Here is a 25,899-nt window from a genome sequence, read left to right as displayed (position 1 = left end):
GCATTTCCTATTTAATTTTCTTAAGTCTATAATTCCATAAGGCTTATATTTTCTTGATTGTAATCTTACTGTACCATTCAGAAATTTTACTGTACCATTCTGAAATATCTATCCTTCTTTTTTTATTTTTAGTGTTTTGTTATTTACTTCCATTGACACAAATTTCCAAATTGTGGCCTACCAGATGTATTTTTTAAACTCAGAATTTTCCAAAAGACCTAAATATTATCCAGATAAATTGACCTTAAACTTTTTCTTGTAATCCATAAGAATTCTTGTTGAATTTATCACCCCAAAGTATGTGGACTTGAAAATGTTATTGCATTATTGAAATCTGGTTTTGCAAATATATTTCCTTAACTGTAAATATTCCCCATTTGTATCATTGTTATCTTTGGGATGTTTCCCATAAAATGTCCACCTTAAGTTCTCTGTTCAATGTCTCTATGTTTTTAGTCTTTCTTTCAGAGTCTGTTCCTTTGAAATTATTGCAGATCTTTCACTGGGCCTTGTTTAAGGCAAAAGTCCATCGCCAGGAAGTTTAATTGACTTTAGCAATGCAAATCTTCTGTAGTAATCGGTTTCGTTCTTTAATTGACTGTAGCAATGCAAATCTTCTGTAGTTATCGGTTTCGTTCTTTAATTGACTGTAGCAATGCAAATCTTCTGTAGTAATCAGCTTCGTTCTTTTCAATTCAATTTCTTTTGACAATTTCTCTTTTTCACTTCTTCCTCTCGGTGCTCAAAACTTTGCTCTCCATCCGTCGGTATATTTGAATTGCTTTTACTTTAATTTGGTTTTGATGTTTCTTCTTTCATATCATTGGCATTCTTTCTCCTTCTCTCCTTCCTACGAGCTCTGCTACATTGGCTGCTCCTCCCACTTGGACATTCTGGGGCTGGTCTCATCCTGTCTCCCCCAGTTAGGCCCCCTGTGGCCGTGTTTGGCCTCCTCCGACCTCTCGAACCTCAGATAAGCTAGATCATCTCCCACTCATCAAGTCATGTTGTCTCATGTCCTCCTCAACTCCTTTCAGCTTTTTCTGTACACAAATAACTCAATACATAGACAATTAGTTTGTTCATATAACACTTAATTACAGATGTTTTTACAATACGCATAGGTCTATCGGCGAATATTTCATGCAGTGTTAAAGGTGTACGGTTGTTAGTTTAGGTAAAACATAAGTTCTGTTATGATTAGTATTTTCACACATTTTGTTAAGTATGGCTTTGATGATTATTCCTTTTCTATACCTTTTTATCTACCATCCTTTGTGATTATAGATGATAGTCAAATTTTTCTTCTCTCTTATCCGTCACATCAATTTTTCCCTTCTTATCTCAACTCAAAATCTTCATTCTCCTCATGAATTAAATGACTTATTTTCATTCCACTTATTTCCCCCATGTACATCTATGATAATAATCTTTATGACTGAGATTTCTCACTTCTATACAATCTAAAAAGATCTCCTGACACTCTGAGACCCTTTTTAGCTTCCACATCTGTTTGTCCATGCTGGCAAATCAACTGTTCTCTGTGTCCCTATAACTCAATGACAACCAATCATTTTATCAACTTTTTAGCATTAATCAACCAAATTAACTTTCCGCCTGTTGGAATAGTAGTTCATCCATTCTAAACCTGTATAATATTTTCCCTTATAATTAAATACGTAAATGCAAGTATCTACCTCTTATGCAAATCACCATTCACAGTAAAAATGTTTATCAAATGAAGAAACAGTTGTAAGCAAAGTCTGTAATTTTTTGGATCATCAATCTTTTCTTGTCATTAATTGCTCTTAAATCGTGACTAGATACAATTTAGATTTATTTCCTTAAATCGTATGTTTGTTACAATAATTAGTTATTTCTTTTTTCTATTCTCACAGCTTTTTCTTGTTTACCTTTTATAGTATCCTATGGTGTTTTTTCAATTTATTTCTTTTATCTATTTTATTTTCCTTTCTGCCATAGCTGTTCTATGCCATTTATATTTGCTTTTTAGCTTAGTACCATCATTGGAGTTCTAACTTCCTCTGTAGATACCAAATTCAAACCCCCCAATTTTCATTATGCATTTCTTCCTGTCAGATTAATAGGAGTCTGATTTGATTTCAGAAAAGGTAGTCACACATAACAACATAAGTTCGTGATCAGCCTTTAAATTTGTCTAGCTGATTTTCACCTAAAGATTGTATGTGTCCCTACAGTTATAAGGTCCTTTGCTAAACATTGAACGGCTGTTTCACTCTTTCCCTTTTCACCCAAAGGCTTGTATGAAGAAGCAAAGGTATAGTCCAGTTTTTCTCTTGTCTCCAAGAACAATATTGTCTTTGTGAGTCTTTCTGGACTCCACTCAGTCTTTTCTGAACATTGTTTCAGAACATTGTGCAGTGTGCAGTGCCCCCTTCACTGCTTGAGACATACAGTTATATTCCCATTCATGTAGGATGTGTTCTCAGTCCAGGTTATGAGTTCTCCTGTCTTTGCAACTCCAACACTTTGATGTCACACAGTTTTTGCCATTGTCTTTTCATCGCCAGCTTTTATTCACTTTCTTGAATGTCAAAGGATGAGAGCTTTCAGCTTTTCAATGTTTAACTTAACCCATTGCAAAATATTGCCGTTTAATTTAAAATAAAATTTATTTTGTGACCACCTTCAATCTTCAGATGAAGACTCCTCTTCATTTTGTAATAATTTATCTTTGTATAATTTATCTCTGTCATTCACCTTTTAATAATTTTCCTGTCCTTTTTATTTTCCTCTTTATTTCCACCTTTAATAACTTGGTCTCTTTTTTTCTCTAATTTGTTGTTTTTTCTTTTCAAAGCTTTACTTCTGTCTTCCTGCTAAATTTTTCTTAATCCCACAATTCCCTCGAGCTATGGGAGTTGACCTTCCCCCTCCCTTTCTCTCTCTCTCTCTCTCTTTCTCTCCTTCTCCCTTTGAGCATTTCTTTGTCTGTTAATTATCTCCTCTTATCTTTCATTAGTTTATATTTTTATTTAATTGTATTTCTCACACAATGCCACATCAAATGTTTCCTCATTTGAACTCCAATTATTTTATTTTCTAATTCTCCACACAACAGTTGTTTAATCCTTATTTTTCCATTAATGTGACTGCCATAATCTTTTCTTTGCAATATAACACACCTTATATTTTATAATTATTTCTCATTTAACCACTTCACAAACTTATTGTTTTTATTTATCCAATTTATATATTCCCCAAATTGTTACTTAGATTTCCAATGTGTCTTTAAAATAAAATTTCCTTTATAATATTTTGTAGTGTTTTGTCAAATAGAATCAAATACATCACCAACATCTGTCCTTTTTTGGACAAGCAATCTTTTCCTATTGAGCACAATTTTTTATTTTAATCAATCCTTTAAATGAATGATTTAATTTCTAGAAGTAGCTGTATACTTCACTGTAATAACTAATATTTTTGGCTACAATACCTCAGAACCACAATGTCTTCAATTCTAATCTTTAATACCCAGCATTTATAACTGTCTCTTATTCATACTCTTACTCATATTTTCAAACTTTATCTCCTTTTTTGTAGTTTTAAACAATCTTCACTCCTGTAACACAACACCTCTCTGTGCTCTCCACAGAGCAACAGAAGAAAGACCCACCCACTGCTCACTCAGCCCCCACTCTTTCATCATCTCATACATTCCCACCCAGACTCGATATATTACAGACACATTGCATTCTCACACAAATAAAATAAAACAACTCTATCTAGACTACCTAGCCAAGTTCATCATTCCACTACACTTCCACCAACATGAAAAAGATTCCCTTACACAATTTACCAATCCGACATGACAAATAAAACAAAAACAATATCTCTCATCAGCCCGGGCCTTCCAAAACAACAAGACAAATAACACATAGACCGTACCTGACCTGCAGGACTTAATAACTCCTCTCTCCGAACCTCAACGTGTCTGCCCCAACACGGTAACACTCAGGTTCGCGAAACTTCTTAGGCATTTTCTCAACTTAGCATTAACTCTTTATCCAAGCCACTCAACGACAAAAATAAAACAATAAAACTCATACACACAACAAACCATCATCTGTCCTAGCACACATTCCTTTTGAAAATGAAACCCTTTATTCTTATCATTTAATCTAGTAATCTTTAATTTCCCCTTTTTATTCTTAAATTTGGAAGAGTATTTGTGATTTGACCACCCCGAGCCATCTCAGGTGAACAATACAATCTTTTAACAAGCAAAACTGCTCATCTCTGTAGGTGGCCACCTGATTGCATTGTCCATTGAGAAAGCCAGCTGTGGTCTCAGGTTCTGTGCTCTTTTTGATGTCCCATCTGGTGTCAATTGTTTTTACCAAACCTTAAATTTCAAATGTATGTTTGATAACTTATAAACCAAATTGTTAACCCAACCATTTTTCAGTAATAACCAATTAGCATTTATTTATTTATTTTTTAGGGCTCATTCTTCCACACTCTAACACAGTAATTTACCCTATACTCACAGGATATACCCCCCTTAACAGCCCGCAGAGACTGCCTAAGGGAAACTTTCTCCCTGCTTTACCAGATGCACGTTCACATTTTTCTCACTATCAAACAAACTCTGCAGCTGCATACACACTCAAAATTCAAACACATACAGTACATATATTTTCATACATAAAACCTTGTATGCCACCTCTTGATATCACCTTATATACCCAAATCGAATGACCATTACACCTCCTACAACATGGTCGTTAACTAAAACAATAAAATATACAATTTTTACACGGTATACTGTCAATATCGATAAACACTTCCGACCACACGACATTGACCTCTATACCATACACCTCCTTTTCCACTGGTATAGACTTCTGTATCATACACTTCCAATCAACAGATACAGGCAACTCTTACGCGTTCTCTTAACTTAAAATCTGTTTCAATTCACCTTGATCGCCAAAGTAATTAACACAGATTCATGCATGCATGCCTTAATTAGATTGTACCCTTGAAATCAAAACCCAGTTCACATGTATGGTTCTTAAATTTAGAAGAGCTTAAATTTCTCACCACGTTGAGCAAAGTCTGGCCAACAACACAAACCTAATAAATAAGCAAAAAGTGCTTACCTTTAGTATATGGCCATACGCTGTTTGTGTTGCTCGTCAGATTTGCCCAGGTGGTGTGACTGTCCAGCTCTTTTCTATCCCGGGTTTCGGCACCAAATGTTGTGGTTTTCCTTTTCCTCAAATGAAACAATCTTCAGTCTTAGGTTCTGATTTCAAGAGATAGACTTTTATTTTCCGGACAAAATAAGAAGCCGAGCCTGCCTGATGAATCTCCCCAGAACCCGAGTGAAGTTCTGGGGGCATTCTCCAAATCAGTCTCAAGTCTGTGAGCCCGGCTTGGTAAATATATATGGTCTTTGTTCCCTCCCTCATGCTTAAAACAATATGTTTCTGTTCAGGCAAGACCCCCATGACATTCCTCAGACCAGTGTCTTGTTCCCATGACCTATTTGCCCTTTGGCTGAAAACCCTTTGTGCCCGCCAGATGGCTCTTTAAACTACCATGAAACCTGATTACACACAGCTGTTCTTAAATCCACACAGAGATGGCTTTTAAACTTCTAAACAGATGGATTATAAACTCCTGACCCACACAACATAACACATGACCTGCATAACTTCATAGTAAACAAATTGTGTGTGATTATAATGGTAAACTCATATTCATCATATTAATGTAGATTGGGATTAAAATAAAACTTCTTCACTTACAGTATGTCACTTGTGTGTTTTGGGAACACAGCCTTGTACTTTCCCTCTCCTGCTTTTGTTACGGCTTGGTGACATTGTAATGGATGGCTGCAAGGTACAACCTGTAAAAATATAAACAAGCAATACATTTATTGTAAAAGTAAATACTACTTTATTTAACACAGTTACTAAAATACCTGCACAGCATTCCAATAAATGGGAAAGTCAAATTTTTTGCTGCAAATCTGAAATCTCAGGGTACGGACGGCAAAGGCATCCACTGATGATGGTGATTGAAACATTGTGAAACGATGCTACTGCCTGGGTTCCTATGATTATGCAGAGAAATTTTTTTTGTCATCATCAGTTATACATTTAAGACTGGTAGTGGTTTCACTAGCTAAATACATCATATGTGTTACACACCTTTGCTCCTCATATGCCAATCTGACTCCTTGTACTGTGTGTAATGATGTTGCATGTTTGCATACAGTGTAGAATGATGTGTCCAGCTGCGAATCTAGGATATAGACAAATAAAACAAACATGTATTCAGTCAAAAAGACATATTATAACAATAGAGTACAACGATTATAAATCGTTAGACTATTCATTAAAACGTTAATGTATTACATGGCCCAACATTAGCAACACACATTACGTGTTTACTTCGTTTCAAAATCTAAGAAAGCTTCAAGTAAAAACAACAGTAAAATACATATAACGTTAAACAAATCATCTGTACTTAGAGTTTCTTGAGTTTGATCATGAGAACAAACTTTACCGGTAACAGTTTAGCTGGAACAGCTTAGCAAGTTTGTAAACACGTCTAAATAAACATTGATAAAAACGATAGTCTGCATAATTCAACATACACGTGTGTAAATATGGTTCGTTGTTTATGAAATACATTATTACAACACAAAACAATTAGCTTGCAAGCTTAGCTCTACACATAGATATATATCTCAGCTCTACAAGCACATAATGTTAAGCTCCGGTTACCGGTAACGTAACTTACATTAAAGGCAAATAATAAACATGAATACTTACAGCCTGTGATCCAGAAGTGCACGGTAATCCAACTTTCAGGAGGAAACGTCGCGCAAATCCAGCTTCGATTCATAAGAAGCAGTTATTGTGAAAACTCCGTGAACAACTTCTGACTGGATTTTTCCGGAACCGTATTAAACATGATGTCCTCTGTGTAAGTCCATAAAGTGATATTTTGCCCTTGCATCTAAAGAGACAGCGTCTACTCGAGAGATTTAATCGCTTAAACAATGAAACAAGAGTTTGCAAACAGGGTCAAAGCAGGGACTCCCAACCCCGCCATTTTAGCGCTCTTCTGACTCAGCGCTCTCCACCCCCGTCTTTGAGGGCGTACCCAAGCGAAGCAGAGAGGGCTGAACTATGATAATGTTGGTCTTCTCTACGTCACTAATCCCAGGAAGTAAACTGTTGCCTACAATCCGAGTGTTTTTTGTAGTCCTCGAACGTTAGAGACGATAACTCGCGTCATCGTTTTCTTTGAGGTATGTACTTTTTGAATATCGTTAGCATGTACTAATACACACTTACACACAAAAGGATGTTTAAAAATGTGTATCTCATAATAGGTGCTCTTTAATGAAATAGAAAAAGGAAGGACTTTAGCTGTAAAAGCAACTATAAACAGTTTTGTGTTTCTTTTTATTAATATGTATGCACCAAATACTGGATCAGAGAGGATACACATTTTTAAAAAGTTAAATTAGTTTTTAAAACAAAATTATGATGGAGATGTTAGTACTCAGTCAAAAGTTTTTTTATTTATTACAAATATATATTTAAATGTTAAACAATATACAAATAAACATACTTTAGTAACCATATTGTGCTCTTTTTTCAAAAAAATTTCAATTCACTTTCTTACAGTTATCTATTCTATACAGATAAGTGGCATATCAAAGCTTTGTCAGCTGGTGCTATTTAAGACGACACTATAGGGTTTTCATCCTGTCGTGTGTTGTTCTCCAGATACGCTTGAAGCTTCCTGATCTGACTGGTCAGTATTAGGGCTGTCACTTTTGGTTCGAAAATCGATCGCACAATCGATCGGACCAACCAAAAAAACTTTCGAAAACGAAAATAGGGAATCGAGTTTAACCAAATATGTACACTATTAATTTTAAAAGAATTAAACCATTAAAATTATTGATGTTACGAAATTCACAAACAAGCAGAAAAAGGAAATAAAAAATTCCGAAAGTGCAGGACGTGTTGCGAAAGCTAGACAGAAAATAGCAATTTTACGCGCCTATCAATCACGTTTCAATCGCCGCATCCAAGTTAGTGTTTTGCAAAGAAAATGGAGGACAACGGCAATAAATCTGTGCAACACGAGAGACGAGTGGTAACCCCGAATAACTTGAGAAGTTCAATATGGAAGCACTTCGGGTTTTGGACTGAAAATAAAAATATGAAGAAGAACAAAGTGGTATGCAAACTGTGCGATCGCGAGTTTCCATATCACAGCAGCACTACATCTATGAGGGGACATATGCAGCTTCATCATCCAGATGAATATAAAGACCAAGAGCGGGAAGAGCCACCTGCTAAACAGCCAAAACTGACTAACTTTTTCCCCCCGTCTGCACCTCTAAATGCTGCACGGAAAGAGTCTATAAACTCGAAGCTCGCAAAGTTCATTTGTAGAGACATGAGGCCAATTAGCATTGTGGAGGGTGAAGGTTTCATTGATTTTGTTCGTGAACTTGAGCCGAGATACATTATACCTAGCCGAACCACCGTAACGAAGAACATTGCGAAAATATATGACACTACTCGTGAAAACATGCGTCAGATTTTAAGTGGCAAAAACGTTGCTCTGACTACCGACGGATGGAGTTCCCTCGCTACAGAGGCATACATCACAGTGACAGCACACGTCATCTCAGAAACTTGGGAATTCCACGATTTTGTACTGCAAACGAAGCAGCTGAGAGGTAGCCATACAGCTGAGAATGTTGCAGAGTGCATCACAGGCATATTGAGGGATTTCGCAATACAGCCTGATTCAGTTGTTGCATTCACTACTGATAATGCACTTAATTATGTTAATGCTGTGGAGCAGCACCTAGGTGCTGTTAATATACCATGTCTAGCCCACACAATCAACTTGGCTGTACGCAAAGGGTTAGATGTCAGAGCCATAGACACAACTCTAGCAAGGCTAAGAAAAACTGCCTCTCATTTTTACAGATCCACTACAGACAGCAGTCTCTTGGAGGATAAGCAGCGTCTGCTTGGTCTAAAGCCAGATAAACTAATCAATGATTGTGTGACAAGATGGAACTCTACATACGATATGATTTGTAGGGCATCTGAGCAACAAGCAGCCGTGGCAGCCGTGATTTTTGACAAAAAAATGTCTAATCTAGAACTGACCACAACTGAGTGGCGCCTGGTTGAACAGGTGCGAGAGACACTTAAACCTTTCAAAGTCGCCACCCAAGCATTGTCCACATGCAAATACCCTACATCCTCAGCTGTACTGCCTTTGCAACACATACTTTTGTCTCAAGTTCAAAAAATCAGGTCAGAGTCAGACGAGAGGTCTTGCTTGAGGGAAATGGCATCTAAAATCGAGGCAGATTTGAGCAAACGCTATGACCCCAAAAAGGAAGCGGCATTTATGCTTTTGAATAAAGCGTCTTACCTGGATCCTAGGTTTCATCGTTTAATCCATATAACGGAGGAAAAGAAGCAACAGGTGCGCGCAAACATTAGAGAGGAATTGTCACTGCAGTCTGACAATGACGAACCCGTGGAGGCGGAGCCATGCAGCTCGGGTTCAAGCACGGGAAAGACGGCCTTAACAGCAATGGGGGATCTGTTTGGAGACGTATACTCAAGGGTCTAAGAAAGACTTAATGATGTCGAAAGCGACCTCTTACAGGAGATGATGCGTTATGAAAAGGAGCCACCATTGCCAGCTGACAGCGACCTGCTTTTGTGGTGGAAGATTGGCAGTACGAAATACCCCCACCTTGCGCAGCTAGCAATGAAGTACCTGAGTGTACCTGGGACATCAGTGCGGTCGGAGCCCGTTTTCTCAACAGCTGGACATATAGTGAATAAAAAACGCTCTGCTCTGGACCCCGAAAATGTCGACCGACTTGTTTTCCTGTCCAATAATTTATAATGGGCCTAGCCTTTTAGCGCATTTCATTATGCCTGCATAGTTCCGCTGTTGTGTCGGTTACGTTCAATAAAAACACACATGGCCTGTTCTTAACTTGAAGTAAGTCCATTTAAAGTTTTATTTTTGAACAGTTGTTTGAAATTGATTGAATCGTTATTTAAAATAATTTTGGAGATTTGAAAATTGCCTAAATCATAAATGCAGCCGGGTTGAAGCCTGCAGTAATGTTTTTCATTTATGTTTTTCATTTATGTTATGGTAGCAGTAGCAGTCCACTCTGCATATATATTTTTTTCGAGACTGTTGCTGTTTGTTTATCTGCACGAAACTACATGCAAATAAATAAGAAATATTGCTGACTTGTGTTTTGCAGTGCTCTCTTTACATTCGTCCGTTATTTGCCATTGAAAATGAAACGTCTTTTTTTAGACATGGAAAATCGATTTTACAATCGATTCAATGAACACTTATGTCATAAAAATCGAAAATGATTTTTTCACAAAAGTGACAGCCCTAATTCTAGCAATGCTCTCCCACAAATTTTGCTATTATAACTGCACTTATTTCCGTCGTTGGTATAAGTTGCAGAAGGGTGATAATTGCCCAGAAATACACAGTTTTATAATATCTTGCTGTTAATATTTCTCAGTCATTTCGGCGTTCCCACAGGCTGAACCACTGTAGTGAATCCACCCTTACAGCTATCAGTGATATTTACCTATCAGTTATGTATGTAAGCTTATGTGTTACTTCTGTGGACAATTTATGCTAACAGCTGTGCATAACTTTCTTACAGGTCTTCATCTCCCTCAGCTGTTACAGTACTACACTGTACACAGCACAAAAGCATGAAGTTAAAAGACATATTCGCACTTTTTGGACATTACATTTATAATGAGCCACATGAAGTTTATGTAACAGCTCATAGCAGAGCTCTGTTTTGTATCGGTTTCTTAACATATTATTTTAGCAAAGTTTGTGCTGAATACAATTTTATTTGATATTAGCCATTAATATGTCTGTGTTTTGCGCTTTTGATTTTTCGCTTTTATCTTTTGATTCAACTACCAGCAGTTCAGCACAGTGCTCAAACTAAACAATTGGGCACTCACACTAAAACTACAAATTCCTGGAACGATATTGATATTTGGAATATTCAACAACTTGGGGTTTCTGTCATAGCGGTCTACCAGTCTGCTATTGCCGGCAGCTGACAATCCTAAAACAGGACAACACAACTGCCCACACTCAAACAGAAGAAAAGAAGAAAAAATGCCTTCTTTTGGATCTCAATCCACCTGCTGCTCAAACTGCCACAGACTTTTACAAAAGATTGCAGTTCTCGAAACAAAGTTACTTGTGGTGCTGCCGACCCTGCCAGAACATACAGCGGAGCTTCATCAAGGTCCTTCTCAACATAAAGCTGGTGAGTCCTGTGAACCTAATGCTTTTAAACAGGTCATAGTGAGCTCAGAGAAACCTAAAGACATTGAGGACACAAACCGATGGCATAAACAGGGTGCGAGACCCAAAAGTGCACAAGACATTAGACTGTCACGAGTGTCACAAATTGCTGCATTATCATCACCTACCCCAGATATGGGTAAAATACGTAATAATAAGTAGCCAATATTGGTATTCTACCACCCCTTGTACGGCTTGAAAATAGATTTGAAGCACTAATGAGTTTGGGTGAAGAATCCCCAAATGTTAATGGACACAGATCACATCAATCAGTAGCTAACAGAGCTAACAGACGCTCAATATCATACAGGCAGCGGCACTCCGCTCAGACAGCAGCCGAGCCAAGCACGCTGATAGTGGGTGACTCTATTATCAGAAACTTTGAAGGCTACCCGTACATACTGTTTTCCTCGGGCAATGGTTTCTGATGTTAACAAGGAACTTTGCAACATTCTGATGAAACATAAGTCTGTCAGTCGGATTGTCATACATGTGGGAAAGAATGATATTCGGATAGAGCAGTCTGAGCTCCTTAAGGTGGATTTCAATGAACTTTTTTAAAAACACTTGCAAGACTGAAAGTTCAATCTTTCATCATTGAACCTCTCCCAGCCCGAGGAACAAATATGTTTTCTCGACTACTAAGTTTAAATTCATGGCTGCAAAAAACCTGCACCATGAGAGGACTGAATTACATTGACAATTTCAATATCTTCTGGAGCCAAAGGCAACTTTTTAACACAGATGGTATCCACCCAAACAAACTAGGTGCTAGGTTGCTTAAAGACAATATCTTTTTCTCCATGCATCATCCATCAGCTGAGTGTGCCAGTCCACTAGTGAACAGAGGAAATGACCACAGAATTTTATACCAGCACCTGGATGCACATTCAGATGACAAGGATAAAACTCTGCAGTCACAACAACTACTGTTTACAGACACAGCTCAGGCTGAGACCTGCCCACAGACCTCACTACAGCTGGATTGTGAACACCCAAGGACGTTTCTGTTGATAACGACGATCAGAGAAGGAATGATAACACTCCCTCCCAGCCTTCAGAAACACCAGATTCACAGCTGATGTCGTCACACTCTCTTTCCCTCTCTCCAACATCACCACTTCTGGGCTTTTCAGAGAAAATGGAGAAACTGGTATTTGCTGGAACAAAGCTCTCCCACTCTATTGCTGTGAGTTCCCAAATATCAACCAAGAAACGGCGGGCTCCTCAACCACCAAAGCCTTCGGGCCCAGCCCGCCCTCCCCCTCCATCTGAGAGAGCACTCCGACCTCTGCCTCAACGTCAGGGATCACACCAGCCCTCATCTGCAAACAGCACTGGTAACTGATGTGTGTTGGGTTCCCGATACGTCAGCATTAACAATCATAAATATTTTAATAACAAGCGGGAGCCCGATGTCCCTTTAGCTTTCCCTATCTCTGTCCTGTCATGTGATAGAAAGACGAAGGCCTTCTCCAGCCGCACAGCAATTCTATCTAATCTACTGCCTATTATACGTCATTCTGAGATTGATACAGTGCCAAAACCAGTTACTGTTAAGTTAGCACTTCTGAACATCCGTTCACTAAAGAACAAATCCTTTTTAGTTAATGATCTTATCACCACTAACAACCTGGACTTTATGTTTCTAAATGAAACTTGGTTAGATGACAGCTGCAGTGCTACAGTCCTCAATGAATCAGCCCCACCCAACTTTACTTTTATAAGTGTCTGTAGAGCTGTTAGAAGGGGTGGAGGAATAGCTGCTTTATTCAAAGATGCCTTTCAATGCAAACAAGTGTTACTTTGTGATTACCAGTCTTTTGAATATTTGTGTATTGCTCTAAAAGGTGCACCAAGCATTCTTTTTACAATTATTTATAGACCTCCCAAATACACCTCAGCATTTGTTGATGAATTCACAGAACTTTTATCAACAATTTCCTCTGAATTTGATTATTTTGTTATTGCTGGAGATTTTAATATTCATATAGATAATGCAGAAAACAATACTGCAATCGAACTGTAAAATGTTTAAAACACTTTTGATCTGACCCAGCACGTGCAAGGTCCTACACACACTACACACAATAGGGGACACACTCTTGATCTGCTCATTAGCAAGGGTCTAAACATTTCATCCACTTTAATCAAGGATGAAGCGCTATCTGACCATTTCTGTGTTTACTTTGATTAATTGATCTGTTCTGCCACTGATGCTAGATCTGTCTATGTCAAAAAAGGTTAATAAATGAGAACACCAGTGAGGTATTTATGAATGCTATATCAATGTTGCCAAACATATCGGAGACTCTGTTGATGTTCTCCTTGAAAACTTTAACATAAAAGTTAAAGATGCCATTGATGGTATAGCTCCAGTAAAGGTCAGGGTGATCACTGGCAGACGTAAAGCACCCTGGAGAAACACAACAGCAGTACAGCGCATGAAAAGAACATGCAGAAAAGCCTAACGTATGTGGCGGAAAACAAAACTTGAAGTACATTATAGTGCTGCCTTTGACACAGTAGATCACACCATACTCTTACATAGACTGGAAAACTGGGTAGGGCTGTCTGGGATGGTCCTCAAATGGTTTAAATCATACCTACAAGGAAGAGGTTACTATGTGAACATAGGCAGCCATAAATCTGAGTGGACACCCATGACATGTGGAGTCCCGCAGGGTTCGATTCTTGCACCGCTTCTGTTTAATTTGTATATGCTCCCACTTGGTCAAATAATGAAAAAGAACCAAATTGCTTACCACAGCTATGCAGATGACACCCAGATATACTTAGCCCTGTCACCCAATGACTACAGGCCCATTGACTCTCTATGTAAATGTATTGATGAAATTAACTGTTGGATGCGTCAAAACTTCCTCCAGTTAAACAAAGACAAAATTGAAGTCATTGTATTTGGAAATAAAGATGAAACTCTCAAGGTTAATACATACCTTGACTCTAGGGGTCTAAAGACACAAAGTAAAGTCAGAAATCTTGGTGTAATTTTAGAGTCTGACCTTAACTTCAGTAGTCACGTGAAAGCGATAAGCAAATCAGCTTACTACCATCTCAGAAATATTACCAGAATTAGCTGTTTTGTCTCAAGACAGGACTTAAAGAAGCTTTCATCACCAGCAGGGTGGATTACTGCAATGGACTTCTTACTGGGATCCCCAAAAAGACCATTAGACAGCTGCAGCTAATACAAAACACTGCTGCCAGAATTCTGACAAGAACCAAAAAATCTGAGCACATTACTCCAATCCTCAGATCCTTACACTGGCTTCCTGTTACATTTAAAATAGATTTTATTGTTACTCATTTATAAATCACTTCATGGCTTAGGACCCAAATACATGACAGATATGCTAACTGAATATAAACCTAAAAGATTACTCAGATCATTAGGATTCGGTCAGTTAGAAATACCAAGGGTTCACTCAAAACAAGGTGCATCAGCATTTAGTTATTATGCCACATCTCCAGGAGTTAATCAAGTGACCGTCCTAAAATAGAAATAATCTCTGCATTTAAATATGCTGTTACTGGAAAAGACTGAGCAGCATTGAGAAGAATGAGGAGGAAGCAAGTAGTCAATTGCTGCTTAATTTATTGAGTTTAACATTCACCTTCATTCAAATTAATTATACATAATTTCATTAAACATTACAGAAGAATCAAACAGGTAGAAAGAAGAAATAAGTAAATTAAGTAAGTTAAGATATGTTAAAAGAGTAAGAGAGTATAGTTTAGGCTATACTTAGAAAATATTTAACCGTTATCTTTAAATTTGCAAATAATTTTTAAAAATTGTAACAGAGTCATGTTCAAATCTGAAATTATCAAAACAAGGTCTGATAGAGAAATAATCTGTTATACGGTCATCATTCCCCACACTTGGTTGAAGTGCATTCACAGCTGTCAATGTGGATATATTGGTGCGAGATCACTTTGTTATTGGGACACTTCAGCTTCACTTCTTTCATGCTAGTTTTCGTCTCCCGGCAACAAGAACAGACGTGCATTATTGAGTGTTGCTCCATTGAATACCTGTGCTCAAAAAAAACAAAACAAGTGTAAATAAGTGATGTTTATAAGTGACTCCCAGTTCTGGTCGGCTCGCAACCTAAAGTGTACAGCTTATTAAAAGATAACAAATCATGCACTCTTACATTGACTTGGTACCACATTGGCCACTGCAGGACGTAATTTCTATAGGATCGATGGATATGCAGTCGTTTGCGCTCACTCTCTCTGTAGTTCTTACGACTGCACAGTCTTTACGATCACCTGAATAAGATAAGCAACAGATAAGCGTTGGCCCTAATGACATTGCCTAGATTAAATATTTGATGATTTATTTGATTTATCTGATATCTTATTTATCTTTATTTATCTGTGCATTTTTAAACGTCCAAACACATCTTGTCCATTGAAAAGTTCATAGTCTGCTATAAACTTGACATGATTATTCAATTTTTGCCCCTTTTAATGATCAGAGAAAATATCTTACAGATTTTGCAGCATCCATTTGCATCCATTCTCTCAGTCCCCTGTATGAAAACAAAGCCTTATTACATCAGAGCCATACAATGTTTCTCATGCATTAGTGGTACACAGTCATACATCGCACAAAATATACAAAAATATCATGTTTGACCTACATGCTAATGCTACAGATAGTGTACTTACCGGCACACAATCAGCTGGATTAAAGGCCGGGCAATTCATTATTGACTTTTCAATCAAATACTCTCCATCAACCTCACGGCAGACCACTCCCTCGCATTTAGAACTGTGTATTTCTCCAACCTAATAAAAGGCAGATAGGGCAGATAAGTACTGAAAAACCAATGACATTTTTTTTTGGATTGGTGAAATATAAGTTTGAAGTAAGACGCACCTTGAGAATTTGTGAGATGTTGTTTGCGTTTTTATACAAACATCCTGTTGGCTTACATTTTGCACAACACTCTCCTTCAACCTTTACCTCTTCAAAGCCCTTTGGAGTGCAAAGACAAATTTAAAGGTTCAATAGACCACTGTCAACTTGATTCTTGTAAAATCCATTGAAATATCACGAATCTGTAACTCTTACATACTACTTAAAACCTTTAATATTGATTAAACCTTCACTATTAGTATGTACCTAAAAGTATGGTTAGACTTTCTAATATCATACAACCTGATCAAAATGGGATATTACCTCTCCACAGGGTTCACATTTTACTGGAGAACATTCCATAATATGTAAGTTAGTCTTTGGGTTATTTTCCATTCCACATGTGCAATGATTGCATGAATCAGTTGGGATTTTAACACCAGGCTAGAGAAAAGGACAGAATAAGTAAAGTGAACCCATCACTGCAAAATTAGAAATGCTTGATTTGTGTGTTAGTATGCCAGTTGTGCATTTTGTGGTGTTGTGATGTAACATTCTTGTACTCACCTTGTACTCATTGTCATTGTAAACACAGACATTTTTGGGCACTGATCAGAAAAAATAGAAATTAGTGATTGTTTACTTATATCCTCTTACAAAAATAATCAACACTGTTAAGGTGCTGTGTGTACAATTGCTTAGACCTTTAAAAAATGTGTATTAAATGTTCTAGTATATGAATATGAAACTTACCACAGGCTGGACAGCAGCCATCCTCAGATTTAGTGCTTGCCAACTCGTATCCAATGTCACATTTCTTCATAAGACACAGCTCCATATTGCATTCTGAATTTTAAAAAAAATGGACAAGCTTTTTAAAAATGATTGTTGACTGTTATGGTGCATTTTATAAAAGGTTATGACTATCAAGAGGTTGCATACTTATAATGTACTGTATGATCTGTACTGTATGTGAAATAATTGCTTATGATATAGGTTGAGCATTTTAATCTGGATGTTTGCGTTTTCATTTTCCCTGCACATCTTAAAATTTAGCAATAAAGGCCAAAGTATGGTCCAAATTTTATGCATATCGTAAGGGTCCATGTAGAATGTGCATGACTCAATTTTTGTCTTCAGGATTCTTGAAACCCCACATACATAGTTTACGCAAAAGCATGTAGTATGACCTCAAGAGGAACTGCAAATTGTAGCAATCCTACAGGAGTTATCTGACATATCTGAGAGGGTCTTTTGGTGCATTTGCTGATAGTTTCTACAAAAGGGAGGCCGGGCAATTTGGGAAACCACTGTATTCGTTGTCTTGTAATGATAACTCACCACATGTTGGACAGCAGTTTGTTATAGTTGTTTTGTATTGTTCACCACAGGGCTTTATTTTTGGACACTTAACAGGCTCTTGCACAACACCAAACCTTTCCCTGGAACACCTATATGTTGTACAGTTGATGGTCCATGAATCCCCAGGCTACAAGAGATGAATATGTTGATGATAATTAGTTATTGTAATGTTAATGTGTAAAGTTATTTGTATGAATGATTATAAGCCTGTAAATGATTCTGTACTTAAAAAAATATTGAAAACACTTTAGCCATTTATTTCATGTAATTGTTATACTCTATTGTACTGAGACTACGGCTCGAGAGTTAAAACCACAATCTCAGGAATGTCATGTAAATCATACCTGTCTAGATAATCCATCGGGGCCAATGCAATCTACAAGCATGGATTTAAAACACATCAACCAAAAATATTACATCAAGATGCATTAATCTTACAAACATGGCGAGTAAATACAGTAACATTTCTTACCGCAGTTAGCTGTACATTGATCTGATGTTGAACTAAGTAGATATGTGTTATCTGGACAGAAACAGCCTTCCATATACTTTGGATCTTCGCATTCATTGTGCACAAACATTTCGTTGTATCTTGTTTTAGGTAATAAAAAGAAACAATGGTAACAATGTAACCATGTATTTAAACTCTCCAAAAGAAAGCTACAAAAGTTGTCACTGTAAAGTACCTTTTATAAAGGTCCTAATATGTAGCATTTTGGTAGCTGTATGTAAGTCTAATGTGTAGTGTACACCAATGTGTACCTTTAAGGTATCAATATGCACCTTTTAGGTACCTTCTGGCACCTTTTAGGTACCTTCTGGTACCTTTATTTCTGAGAATAGGACTTATTTTTTAATAGAAAGATTACCTTGTACTGCAGGTTTTTTCCACCTTTGGTCCACATGCCTTGTAGACTTTATGATCGGCACACTTGTAGTCTATTGTGGAAATCAACAGAAATTAAGACTTTTAATGGCCTCCTTATATCTAAAATGCAACCATGAGTGTGTTTATATAAACAAATGTACAAGTATGTTCATTTTTATTAAAATGTTTTGCACGGTTGTAAATAGGCAATGGATTTCCAGTTCCCAGCATATTTTGCATGGGACTAGATTGGAAGAATAAATGTTATGTTATAATATTAGTACATTTTTAAGTTGAATCAACTTGGATTTACAAGTAATTTAACTATATTGACTAGCAATGAGTTGCTGTAACGTATAAAAGTAAAGTAAACATAACTAAAGCAAATTCAACTTGATTTATTAAGTTACAGCAACTCATCACTTGTCCAGTTGAAATGACTTAAAAATGTAATTTTGAGAAGAATATGATACTCATAGAAAAACCTTATAAAAGAGAAACGTGTTGAGAGCTACATGAGTACCACATATTAAACGTTTGTGATAATGCACTGACCATTCTTTGATTTGTAGGTACATTTAATCTGCTAATATGCATGGTTTTGAAATAATTAGGTTCATTCATCAAAAAATGATTTGTTTGAATGGACACAGGCTTTATGTACAATCAAAGTAAGACACTTGGTTCTTCCTGTTTTCTTACCACAGAGTCCTTTTGGTTCAGTTGAGTTTCTCCAGTCAATACAGATAGATGCCTCACCACACGTTCGTGCATAAGCCTCCAGACTGGTACAGGCCATAGATTCACTTTTCTTGTTGCATATGTCATATTTACATGCGTCATAGTAGCTTTGATAGGGCACCACTGCATGGCAACTCTTGAACAAACTGTATTAAATACAAAACAGTGGGAATGAATAGATGTGAAGTATATTGTGGTTAGGTTTTAAAAATGTGAAATGAGTGATTGTGTGGTTGTCTGTGGCTTACTCGCTTTTGATGAGTTCACAGTTTTGTGCATCGCAGCTGGAGCCTTTAGATGGTGGTTGTGGAGAGGTTTGACAATCTGGGCTGTCTGCCCACAGTTGTGCCATATTCCCACATGATTCGTCCGTTTGTCCATCAGGACGTCTGCAGTCATTTTTAGGGTTGTTGTCACAGACCCCTTGAAACAGCAATATCATTGAAAATTTAATATTAACTTTAAACACATCAGACCTGCCAGCGATTCCAAAACTGCATCATCAATGTTTCTTAAATATATAGGTTGTGAAACAGAAATAAGACAATTTTTATCAATTTACTCCAAAGTATGTGAGTAGATGACTTTTTTAAATTCAGGCATTCCCAATTCTGCAAAAATGTTAATTATATTGCAGAGCATAATAATATTGTGGCACATGCAACATGGAATGAAACCCTGTCGTAGTCTCATGCACAGATAAATCGTTAAAAAATAACATTTTTGTCCCCTTATAATGATTGTGACATGAGAGATCTAATATATACTCACCACACTGTCCTTCTGTATTACCACTGAATTCAGAGAATGGAAGTTTGACCTCAAAACCATGATGATTAACTAAAATTTCTGCTTTAATTTCAGGGATGCTCAAAGTCACAGCCATTCCAGACGTGGTGATGGAGAAGTCTTCATTACTGTATGTTGGGATCTTCACATCATTATTGACATAGACCTGTGGGTAATAAGGTCTTTATGAGTAATAATAATTATATATTTTTATATTGAAATGTTCTTTTTGGATGTGTGTTTTGTGTGCCCAGGATACACTGCAGGATTTTTGCAGTCCTATAACTTCATTACCATATCACACCGTGCAACATAGATTGTTTAAACTTGGGTACGACAATCTTGTAGGCTATACGATGATGACACCTATTGAATCGAAGGCTTCAGCGACTGTGACACACATTAGCGCATCATTATCAGTATGTGCTTGTGGTAAACAAATACCGGTACGCAGTTTGTAGCAGCAAACACACTGTGCTTTGATCATGCTAAATTTCTGACACTGTCAGAAATCTTTGGTCACAAGACAGGATAAACGTCCGTCTTTAAACCTCTCTCACTGTACGAAATAGGACCATCAATTAAGGGTCACGATCACAGAACTCGCCACGAATGTTTTACGATGGTAATCTTTCATCTGGTACAGCAAAAAATAGTGCAGTATATCCCTTAAGTGTGTAAACATAACATCGTCACAAAGTTTTTTGAGTAAAATGTGTAGATAATGACCAAATTTTCTTTACTAGGTGAGCTATTCCTTTTAGTAACTTTGCTTAACAAGTATGTTTGAACAGACTTGTCTGTATTAGTCCTGAAACTCACCTGAATATCCTCGCTGTAGCTTGTTATCTTGATATTATAGGATTTGTAGTTTACAATCACATACTCGGGGCAAGCAAAATTTTTTGCAGTGTTACAGTAATAGTTTTTAACGTGGACATTGATGTCATATTTAGGAACAATTTCTTTGACCAACACGTATGAACAGTTTCCTTGGAAAGCATAATATGTTCCGTCAAATGTTTTGTAATGAGGGTCACCCCAGCCACTGCATTTACCTGTTGTTTCAGAAAAACAAGTTAAATAAAATATATTGCTAAAGACAGTGGTTACTATTTGTATGGTAAGAAGCGTTATCATTTCTATATAAAAAAGGCAAACTTACATTGGCATTCATATTTAGAGCAGCAGCCATTGTTGTAATAGACTGTCTCAGGTGTAAGTCCATTAGCACATGTAGGTACCACGGCATCATTTGTGTCACAGTGCACAGGGGTAGAGATCACCGTCCCCTCTGTGCACGTTTTCGTTATACATTCTTCAGTCCATGATTCTCCATTCTGTTACAAACAATTTTAAATTAACTTGATTTTTAATACACCAATGGAAATTGTACCAAAAAAAAATGTTTTATTTTTTTAGATTACCTTTCGGTTGACATCATTACAATCATTTGGAACTGTTGAAACTGGAACTGTAGTGGTTTTATAACACGGGTTCTTCGTTATCTCAACAAGACAACTTGAGTTGCAGTAAGCAGTGTAGCACCAGTCTGCTTTGTCAGTTTGGTTGTATATCATAGACCCTGGTTATATATGATAGATAGCACAGAGTTAAAGTTTACATAATGATTGCCATTATTAATGGTAAAACATTAGTAAGGCATTTTTGATTCTGATTTGGCATAGCGTTTACACTATCTCACATCACGTAAAAAGTAAATAAGTCAGATGTGGTTGTGTCAGAAGCAAGGTTGTCGATAGTCAAGTGGAGAAGGCAGAAATGAATAAAACCTTGTATGCCAGCTTCCTATGTTCCTGCCGCTGCTTAATTAGACACAGTAGTCCTGAACCTCAGCTACACATTGTCATATTGTAAGACAATGTGAAGTGTTTGAATTAATGTGGCACTGCGGCGACAGAGCGTTGTATGACATCAAAGTACCGTGAGGGTGACATGAAAGCATATTGCTTTCATGCTATTTTGATGACAAACACCGATCAGTTTGCACTAATTGTGAAATGGATCACAAAACTCACGATTCGTATCACATTACAGTTTTTGAGGCACGGATCGAATCATTTTTCGAAACAGCAAAAAGGGGTTGGGAAAAATATAATAATAAAAATATAAAGAAATTACAAAAATATACATAAAAAACTAGCACATTAAGTGAAATATCACTACAGGACACACAAGTTGGACGTGAACGCTGTGACACACAGTTTGGACAGTCAGTCATTCAAATCGGATATGCACAAAAATCTAATTTAAACTGACAGTATGACAACACTCATAAAAACAGCACATAAAAAGAGAAATTTATATGAATGTGTGTTTACCTGGAGGGAATGTTTCATTTGCGAATGTGCAGTAACAACTTGTTGTAATTTGTTCTTGGGGTAAAGTGGTATGAGATATTTGTTCAGTTGATTCTGTGAACACTGTTTGTGTTGTTGATTGCATTGTTTCCACTGTAAATGATTGTGTTGTTGATTGTGTTGTTCCAGTTGAAGGTCCTGTAGATGTGGACACACCAGCGGTTTGTGTAGCTGTTGATGGTTGTGTTGTTGGTTGTGTTGTTATCTCTGTTAATGGTTGTGTTGTTGATTGTGCTGTTCCTGTTGTTGGTCCTGCAGTTGTGGACACACCAGTGGTTTGTGTAGCTGTTGTAGGTTGTGTTGTTGATGGTCCTGCAGTTGTGGACACACCAGTGGCACGAGTAGCTGTTGATACTTGTGTTGTTTCCTCTTTTATTGGTTGTGTTGTTGATTGTACTGTTCCTGTTGATGGTCCTGCAGTTGTGGACACACCAGTGGTTTGTGTAGCTGTTGTTGGTTGTGTTGTTCCTGTTGATAGTCCTGCAGTTGTGGACACACCAGTTGTTTGTGTAGCTGTTGTTGGTTGTGTTGTTGATGGTCCTTTAGTTGTGGACACCCCAGTGGCATGAGTAGCTGTTGATACTTGTGTTGTTTCCTCTTTTATTGGTTGTGTTGTTGATTGTACTGTTCCTGTTGATGGTCCTGCAGTTGTGGACACACCAGTGGTTTGTGTAGCTGTTGTTGGTTGTGTTGTTGATGGTCCTGCAGTTGTGGACACACCAGTGGCATGAGTAGCTGTTGATACTTGTGTTGTTTCCTCTTTTATTGGTTGTGTTGTTGATTGTGCCGTTCCTGTTGATGGTCCTGCAGTTGTGGACACACCAGTGGTTTGTGTAGCTGTTGATACTTGTGTTGTTTCCTCTTTTATTGGTTGTGTTGTTGATTGTGCAGTTCCTGTTGATGGTCCTGCAGTTGTGGACACACTTGTGGTTTGTGTACCTGTTGTTGGTTGTGTTGTTGATGGTCCTTTAGTTGTGGACACCCCAGTGGCATGAGTAGCTGTTGATACTTGTGTTGTTTCCTCTCTTATTGGTTGTGTTGTTGATTGTGCTGTTCCTGTTGATGGTCCTGCAGTTGTGGACACACCAGTGGTTTGTGTAGCTGTTGTTGGTTTTGTTGTTGATGGTCCTGTAGTTGTGGACACACCAGTGGCATGAGTAGCTGTTGATACTTGTGTTGTTTCCTCTTTTATTGGTTGTGTTGTTGATTTTGCTGTTCCTGTTGATGTTCCTGCAGTTGTGGACACACCAGTGGTTTGTGTAGCTGTTGTTGGTTGTGTTGTTGATGGTCCTTTAGTTGTGGACACACCAGTGGCATGAGTAGCTGTTGATACTTGTGTTGTTTCCTCTTTTATTGGTTGTGTTGTTGATTGTGCTGTTCCTGTTGATGGTCCTGCAGTTGTGGACACACCAGTGGTTTGTGTAGCTGTTGTTGGTTGTGTTGTTGATGGTCCTTTAGTTGTGGACACACCAGTGGCATGAGTAGCTGTTGATACTTGTGTTGTTTCCTCTTTTATTGGTTGTGTTGTTGATTGTGCTGTTCCTGTTGATGGTCCTGCAGTTGTGGACACACCAGTGGTTTGTGTAGCTGTTGTTGGTTGTGTTGTTGATGGTCCTGCAGTTGTGGACACCCCAGTGGCATGAGTAGCTGTTGATACTTGTGTTGTTTCCTCTTTAATTGGTTGTGTTGTTGATTGTGCTGTTCCTGTTGATGGTCTTGCAGTTGTGGACACACCAGTGGTTTGTGTAGCTGTTGTTGGTTGTGTTGTTGATGGTCCTTTAGTTGTGGACACCCCAGTGGCATGAGTAGCTGTTGATACTTGTGTTGTTTCCTCTTTTATTGGTTGTGTTGTTGATTGTACTGTTCCTGTTGATGGTCCTGCAGTTGTGGACACACCAGTGGTTTGTGTAGCTGTTGTTGGTTGTGTTGTTGATGGTCCTTTAGTTGTGGACACCTCAGTGGCATGAGTAGCTGTTGATACTTGTGTTGTTTCCTCTTTTATTGGTTTTGTTGTTGATTGTACTGTTCCTGTTGATGCTCCTGCAGTTGTGGACACACCAGTGGTTTGTGTAGCTGTTGTTGGTTGTGTTGTTGATGGTCCTGCAGTTGTGGACACACCAGTGGCATGAGTAGCTGTTGATACTTGTGTTGTTTCCTCTTTTATTGGTTTTGTTGTTGATTGTGCCGTTCCTGTTGATGCTCCTGCAGTTGTGGACACACCAGTGGTTTGTGTAGCTGTTGTTGGTTGTGTTGTTGATGGTCCTTTAGTTGTGGACACCCCAGTGGCATGAGTAGCTGTTGATACTTGTGTTGTTTCCTCTTTTATTGGTTGTGTTGTTGATTGTGCTGTTCCTGTTGATGGTCCTGCAGTTGTGGACACACCAGTGGTTTGTGTAGCTGTTGTTGGTTGAGTTGTTGATGGTCCTTTAGTTGTGGACACCCCAGTGGCATGAGTAGCTGTTGATACTTGTGTTGTTTCCTCTTTTATTGGTTGTGTTGTTGATTGTGCCGTTCCTGTTGATGGTCCTGCAGTTGTGGACACACCAGTGGTTTGTGTAGCTGTTGTTGGTTGTGTTGTTGATGGTCCTGCAGTTGTGGACACACCAGTGGCATGAGTAGCTGTTGATACTTGTGTTGTTTCCTCTTTTATTGGTTTTGTTGTTGATTGTGCCGTTCCTGTTGATGGTCCTGCAGTTGTGGACACACCAGTGGCATGAGTAGCTGTTGATACTTGTGTTGTTTCCTCTTTTATTGGTTGTGTTGTTGATTGTGCTGTTCCTGTTGATGTTCCTGCAGTTGTGGACACACCAGTGGTTTGTGTAGCTGTTGTTGGTTGTGTTGTTGATGGTCCTGCAGTTGTGGACACACCAGTGGCATGAGTAGCTGTTGATACTTGTGTTGTTTCCTCTTTTATTGGTTTTGTTGTTGATTGTGCCGTTCCTGTTGATGGTCCTGCAGTTGTGGACACACCAGTGGTTTGTGTAGCTGTTGTTGGTTGTGTTGTTGATGGTCCTTTAGTTGTGGACACACCAGTGGCATGAGTAGCTGTTGATACTTGTGTTGTTTCCTCTTTTATTGGTTGTGTTGTTGATTGTGCTGTTCCTGTTGATGTTCCTGCAGTTGTGGACACACCAGTGGTTTGTGTAGCTGTTGTTGGTTGTGTTGTTGATGGTCCTTTAGTTGTGGACACCTCAGTGGCATGAGTAGCTGTTGATACTTGTGTTGTTTCCTCTTTTATTGGTTGTGTTGTTGATTGTGCTGTTCCTGTTGATGTTCCTGCAGTTGTGGACACACCAGTGGTTTGTGTAGCTGTTGTTGGTTGTGTTGTTGATGGTCCTTTAGTTGTGGACACACCAGTGGCATGAGTAGCTGTTGATACTTGTGTTGTTTCCTCTTTTATTGGTTTTGTTGTTGATTGTGCCGTTCCTGTTGATGCTCCTGCA

General features: G+C 38.0%; 2 protein-coding genes and 1 long non-coding RNA gene across 3 annotated transcripts in view; 1 reads left to right on the top strand and 2 right to left on the bottom strand.

Moving 5' to 3' along the window:
- Positions 1–5,787: 5,787 nt before the first annotated feature.
- On the bottom strand, positions 5,788–6,740 carry LOC129434094 (uncharacterized). The gene is made up of 3 exons (XR_008640572.2): positions 6,204–6,740; positions 5,975–6,106; positions 5,788–5,899 (listed from the first exon to the last, which is right to left on the bottom strand). It is a non-coding gene; the product is annotated as an uncharacterized lncRNA (long non-coding RNA).
- Positions 6,741–8,127: 1,387 nt separating this feature from the next.
- LOC129433052 (E3 SUMO-protein ligase ZBED1-like) lies at positions 8,128–9,681 on the top strand. Its single transcript, XM_055191503.2, has one exon. It carries the CDS (start codon positions 8,128–8,130, stop codon positions 9,679–9,681), a length of 1,554 nt encoding a protein of 517 aa, XP_055047478.2.
- Positions 9,682–10,753: 1,072 nt separating this feature from the next.
- LOC129434074 (uncharacterized) overlaps positions 10,754–25,899 on the bottom strand; it is a 42,290-nt gene continuing 27,144 nt past the window's right edge. The window contains exons 29-36 of the mRNA XM_073868295.1: positions 20,058–20,241; positions 19,535–19,709; positions 19,248–19,432; positions 17,069–17,161; positions 16,883–16,923; positions 16,337–16,435; positions 16,126–16,245; positions 10,754–10,792 (exon numbers count right to left, since the gene is read on the bottom strand). Coding sequence (XP_073724396.1) covers positions 10,754–10,792; positions 16,126–16,245; positions 16,337–16,435; positions 16,883–16,923; positions 17,069–17,161; positions 19,248–19,432; positions 19,535–19,709; positions 20,058–20,241 — 936 coding nt within the window. The remainder of the gene's footprint in view (positions 10,793–16,125; positions 16,246–16,336; positions 16,436–16,882; positions 16,924–17,068; positions 17,162–19,247; positions 19,433–19,534; positions 19,710–20,057; positions 20,242–25,899) is intronic.

This window comes from Misgurnus anguillicaudatus, chromosome 6 (assembly GCF_027580225.2).
Source record: "Misgurnus anguillicaudatus chromosome 6, ASM2758022v2, whole genome shotgun sequence".
NCBI lineage: Eukaryota > Metazoa > Chordata > Actinopteri > Cypriniformes > Cobitidae > Misgurnus > Misgurnus anguillicaudatus.
This window is presented reverse-complemented; position numbering and strand designations above follow the sequence as displayed.

What these genes read in the sequence shown, in the direction of transcription:
- LOC129433052 (XM_055191503.2), top strand. Translation starts at nt 8,128, where the DNA reads ATGGAGGACAACGGCAATAAATCTGTGCAACACGAGAGACGAGTGGTA.